At 42.1% G+C, this 6182-nt stretch overlaps 1 protein-coding gene across 1 annotated transcript; it reads right to left on the reverse strand.

Moving 5' to 3' along the window:
• Window positions 1-3214: 3214 nt before the first annotated feature.
• On the reverse strand, window positions 3215-4090 carry Otud6a (OTU deubiquitinase 6A). The gene has a single exon (XM_046467037.1). It carries the CDS (start codon window positions 4088-4090, stop codon window positions 3215-3217), a length of 876 nt encoding a protein of 291 aa, XP_046322993.1.
• Between the last annotated feature and the right edge of the window lie 2092 nt (window positions 4091-6182).

Genomic DNA, 6182 nt, shown 5'->3' on the forward strand with positions numbered 1-6182 from the left:
GCCAGGCACTTTTCCCAAGCCCACCCAATCCTAGCCCTGACAAGACTCTACCCAGAATGCAGCCCAGTACCCAGTCAGCTTCCTTTTCCTCTGTAAAACTCCTTTCCCCCTTCCCTCTATAAAACTCACCCCAGCTGGGTCACCTGCCCCTACCAGAAGACCTTCACCAGCCTGTGTCCCTATCCATAACCTGGACCTCTTCCCTTGCCAGGCATCTTCCCTCAGTCAGGCCTTTGCTGTAAGCCTGTGCTCCCAACACCACCAAGCGGTACCTCCTTGTCCATCAAAATCCTCAACAAGACTGAACGCCTCCCCTCCTTTTGTCCCAGAGCCCATGCAGGTCTTCTCTAGCCAGGGCCTCCTCATCACTTACGCTTTATTCCTTAGCCTGTGCCCCAAGCCACACCCCCATCCCCAGTTTTTTTTTTCCTGCAATGCCCTATTCAATCTCTTAAGCTGCCCCTATCTCCAACTTGTACCCACCTTCCTAACCTGTTCTCTTCTCCTGCCTGTGTCCCTTCTGCAGCTTGTCCCCCTTCCTCCCTGGCCCATAATCCCCTCATCAGTGTCCCCATCCCTATAAATGGCTCTCACAATGTATCCCAATACCAAGTTTTTTCGGGGACCTCTTCAGAGAGCTGACTAGCTGAAACTCTTCTGTTACTCTCATTTATACAGTGAGGTCTATCTGGCAGGATTTTCATATTTGTATTTTGGGAACACCTAAAAGATACCATAGCATTTTTTAACCTTTATTTATCCATTATTATGTGGTACCGAGGATAGAACCCAGGGCCTCCCGAGCACTCGCCTAGCAGTTAGGCGAGTGATCTACCGCTGAGCCACAACCTCAGCCCCACCATAGCATTTTTTTCCATGCTGAAATATAGCCCTAGAATGACTAGGTTTTGGAAGTGGGGGTTCTTATTCAAACACAGCAATGAGAAAGAACATCCTTAACTTAAACAGTTTAATTGTTTACTGAGTGAAACATCAACTCAGGATAGCCTTCCTTCCAGTCCATCATCATGATTGCAGGTACATTTCTCCTCCCAAAAGCCTCACCTGGTTTCCCTCTGCATCTGCTCCTTATTCCCCAGGTTACCATTACTTAAGTATGGATAAAACCCATGTGAACTAAGTTAGCCACACAAAAATAGAGAACCAGGTATTTTTAAAATTTAATTTATTTTTAAACAAGTTGCCTAAATTAAAAAAAAAAACTTTAACCTGTAATATTTTAGAACATTTAAAATGCACAGATAATTTAAGATTTCAACAACACCACTGAAATGCAGATTCTGAAGATTAAATTCAAATTTACTGCAAATGATTTCACTTTTACTATTTTTTTGCAAATTCACAGCATCAACAAATCTCAATCAACAAACCTACATCATTTAACTTTTTTTCCCCTCATGGAAATTGTTGATATAACTAGATCAATTACTTACTTAAGATATATTTTTTAAATACTTTATTTTAAAAAATATGAGAAGGCACTAAGTTCATTCTTTCACACTTCATACCAGTTCACATAACAAGGTGGATCTACCTGAATAAGATCATAGCATTTAATATCTCTAAGAACAAAGAAAATTTACTGGGAGTTAAACTACCTGCTGGTTCATCTCTTTTTATTTCACACTGGTTGAAGAGATAATGAAATGGTTTAAACTACCTGAATAAAATCCAGGTAAATGGATGGAGTTGGAGAATATAATGCTAAGTGAAGTTAGCCAATCCCAAAAAACCAAATGCCGAATGTTTTCTCTGTTTTAAGGATGCTGATTCGTAATGGGGTTTGGGGAGTCATGGGATGAACTCTAGATATGGCAAAGGGGAGAGAAGGGGCAAGGGGGTAAAAAAAGATGGTGGAATGAGATGGACTTCACTACCATAAGTTCATGTATGAAGATGACACGAATGGTGTGAATATACTTTGTATACAAGCAGAGACATAAAAATTGTGCTCTATAAGTGTAATATAAATTGTAATGCATTCTGCTGTCCTGTATAACAAATTAAAATTAAAAAATAAAATACAAAAGGGAATTAAGGGGCTGGGGATGTGGCTCAAGCGGTAGCACGCCCATCTGGCATGCGTGCGGCCCGGGTTCGATCCTCAGCACCACATACAAAGATGTGTGTCTGCCGAAAACTAAAAAATAAATAAAATATATAAAAAAGGGAATTAAGTTTAGATTTTTCACATCTTATAATGAGCCATACTGTCTATTAAATCTATCTAAATTAACTTTTTATATTTAACACATTTACCTTTTAACAAATGCTATTATTTAGAATTTAGAAAACATTTCAGCAATAAAATTTTTCAGTCCCACAATTTTCAATGAAAAAAATTACTGTTGGAACTCTAGTTCATAACCTGAGACATTGTGTCATAGCCCAACATAAACAAAACAAAACCTCAACCCAACAAGAACAGTTGGTGACCATTTTCCCCCCAAAAAACAGCAAAAGGTATTCACAAAGGAATGTGATCACATAAACTCCTTTATCTAAGTAACCCAGCAAACACATGGGAAAATCTGAAGATGAGGAACACTTTACTGAACTTATTTATCCTGAGTTAAGAACATGTCAAAACACAAGTTCATACTCTCTCTCTCTCTCACACACACACACACACACACACACACAGAGGTTGTAGTTGGACACAATGCCTTTTATTTATTTTTTTAAATAATTAAAAAATATTTAGTTGTAGGTGGTCACAACACCTTTATTTATTTTTATGTGATGCTGAGGTTCGAACCCAGCACCTCACACATGCTAGGTGAGCACTCTACCACCAAGCTATAGCCGCAGCCCCAACAAGTTCCCATTTTTATCCAAAACTCTTTGAAACACTACCAACTCTCAGTAGGAGAGAGAACCAAAGATCTACATGGGCAAGAAGAGTTCAGAGCTTATCAAAATCCTGTCTCTCATGTAGTAAAATCAGACATTCCCTCATCAGTCTCCCATCTCCCACCGCTTGAAGGAATCAACGAAGGAACCACAGGGAGGATAGAAGGCCAAGGGCTAAGCAGCAGTGGGAGGAACCTATTAAGTAAAACGAGGAGTAAAAAAAAAAAAAGAACCAAATGGAAAAAAAATAAGCCTACTGAGCAGATGAGGCAGCGGCTTCAGCTCTAGCGACTGCGTGGCAGCAATGGCATCCAGAGGGTTCTGTAGCATGTGAAAAGGCCTAGAAGAGTCGAGGAGCTGCACCACCGACAGCGCCAGCCTCGAGTGGCTTCACCGAATTGTAGTGCTCTCCAAGGTTGCAGGCATAGTGTAGATAGACCAAGATGAGTGGTTTCTTCTTGTACTCCTCCCCAATGACGATGATGGGTGAATCGGCCTGGATCACTTTGATGGGCATCTGCAGGATGTGAGACAGGGCTCTCAGCTCCAGCTGGCCTCCCCATGATGCACTGCGTTTGATGTTTTCGCAGTAGCTCATGAAGTCGTCGCGGGTGTAGGTGCCACCCGTCTCTGGGTCGCTGAAGAAGGGCAAGAAGTCGTCGACATGTTTCTGCATATACTCAGCAGTGCGGCAGCGCAGGCTCTCCACCGTCATAGAGAACGCCAGCTGATCTTGGATGGCACGGTACATACAGTGGCCATCAGCAGGTATATCCTTCATCTCCAGATTCTTGGATTCAAGAATGGCAGCGACCTTCTTCTCCTCCTCACGACGGAAGCTGGCCATATGCTCCATCTCTGCTTTAGCGATTCTTTCCAGGCTATCTCTCTCCAGGGCTGCCCTTTTTTCCCGTCTTTTCTGTGCTCTGGAAACTCGGGGAGGTTGGTTCTCGAGATCCATCTTGGCCAGATCTTCAGTGATTGAATCAAGATCACTGTTGTCTGGGAAGTTCTCTTGGAACCTCTCCAACTCCTGCTGGTGCCTCTGCTCCATCTCGGCCTCAAGGCGGGCCACGTCTAGGAGCAACTGCTTTCTTTTCTTCTTGTCGCTCTTGGGGACGGAGTTTTTCATGCTCTGGATGCGAGCCTGTAGCTCTTTCTTCTCCCGGTGGTGGCGGCGTATCATCCGCTGGTGTTCACTCGGTAAGTCATCCATAGTGTCCTATGGATGGTAACCGTGTGAACTTGATGGTTGTGTCTACCCCCTCAGCCTTCGCGAGCCTTGGCGCTGTGAGCGGGAACAGCTATTTGCGCTTACTTTTATTCACAATCCTCTCTGCTATTGGCCAGTCTCTCTAGGGCTACGCCCCTGAACACATCTCACACTGTGGTTGGCTGTTGGGAAACCCCTACGTACATCTTCAGTAGAACCCGTAGCAACTCCTGCTTCCGGTTTTAATGGAATTCAAAGGTCGTTGGTAAGAAACCGCCTTTACGCAATACGGGCCGCAATTGGGCTTGAAGAGCTTTTCTGTGACTTTTACTGCTTATTTAGCTCCCAAGTTTGGACACAACACAGGCACAGGCCATGCTTGATAACACATTGTAAATTCTATGTCATTAGCTGAATGTATTTTGACCCTGGACTTGGCATTGTCTCAGCCACATTGACCATTTAACCCTTAATCTTTGTGTATCGGAACAAAGACATTTCCTTACATTCCTGGGAACAGAGTCTCTCCAATTTAAGGCTTAAATCCAACATACTCCATCTCAGTTTAAGAAGGCAACAGCAACTCTCCAAAGAGCTACTCACCGCAAATAAGCAGTTCTCTTTGAGGCATCAGAATTCACCTATTCTAAATTCCTCGTCACTTAGGCCCTCAGCTCCTCAAATGGACTCTCTAGGATGTCCAGGAAGCACCATGGTCGGAGCTCATCAAACCACTTCTGATTACTTTGAATCTGTAAAAGTTCTGCAAAGAGAAAAAAACTCAAATGCACTCTCATCCTGCCCCATCCTGTTCATTTGTATCTTGAATCCCCAAGCAGAGCAGCTGTTTAGATAAAGCCTCCCCATTATTACAAATAAGGAAAGTGGACCTTTATCAAATTAGCTGCGTGTATCAAAATTTTATTTTTATTTATTTATTACACACTAGGTATGGAACCCCAGACCTTACTTGTGCCAGGGGAGTGCTCTACCACTGAGCTACAATCCTACTCATTTTAATGTTGTTTATTTTATATTTATTTATTAGTTGTTTTATTCTGTTTTAGTTGTAAATGGGAATAATGCCTTAATTTTGTTTATTTTTGTGTGGTGCTGAGGATAAATTCAGTGCCTCATGCATGCTAGGCAAGCCCTCTGCCACTGAGCTACAGCCCCAGCCCTATTAACTAGTTTTTGATACCGACCATTGAACCCAGGGGTGCTTAACCACTGAGGCACATCCCCAGCTGTTTTTTATATTTTGTTTAGAGAAGGGTCCTGAGGAGTTGTTAGGTCCTTGCTAATTTGCTGAAGCTGGTTTTGCACTTGTAATCCTCTTGCCTCAGCCTCCTGAGCCTCTGGGATTAAGGGTATGTGCCATTGCACCTAGCAACTCTTATTTTATTTATTTTTTTGCACCAGGGATTGAGCTCAGGGGCACTCGACCACTGAGCCACATTCCCAGCCCTATTTTGTGTTTTATTTAGAGACAGGGTCTCACTGAATTGTTTAGCACCTTTGCTGAGGCTGGCTTTGAATTTGTAATCCTCCTGTCTCCGCCTTTCAGCCGCTGGGATTACAGGTGAGCGCCACTGTGGCTGCCCAGTTAATTTTGACCTGTTTTAAAAACTAAAAGATTTATAGCTTTAGGTCTTATAGTTAAATCTGTGGTTTATTTTGACTTTATTGTTTGTGTAAGGTTTGAGAATTAGGTCGAATTTCATTCTTTTGCTTAGTGATGTCCATTTGTTCCCATACCATTTGTTAAAAAAGCTATGCTTCCTCCATTGAATTGGTTTTGCACTTTTTTTCAAAACTCAGTTGGGCATATTTTTGTGGATTATTTCTGGGCTCTCTGTTCTGTTCCATTTATCTGTCCATTCCTCCACCAACACCATATAGTCTTGATTAGTGTAGCTATGTAATAAATCTAAAAAGCAGGTAAACCATTTCCTCCAATGTTCTTCTTTTAAAATGTTTTAGTGACTTTAGTTTCTTTGTCTTTCTGTATAAATGTTACAATATTATATATGTGTAAAATCTGGCAGGACTTTCATAAGAATTATATTAAAGCTGTACCTCAATTTGAGAAAAA

Source organism: Marmota monax, unplaced genomic scaffold (assembly GCF_021218885.2).
Source record: "Marmota monax isolate L192 unplaced genomic scaffold, Marmota_monax_Labrador192_F-V1.1 WCK01_AAM20220418_F8-fsc00284, whole genome shotgun sequence".
NCBI lineage: Eukaryota > Metazoa > Chordata > Mammalia > Rodentia > Sciuridae > Marmota > Marmota monax.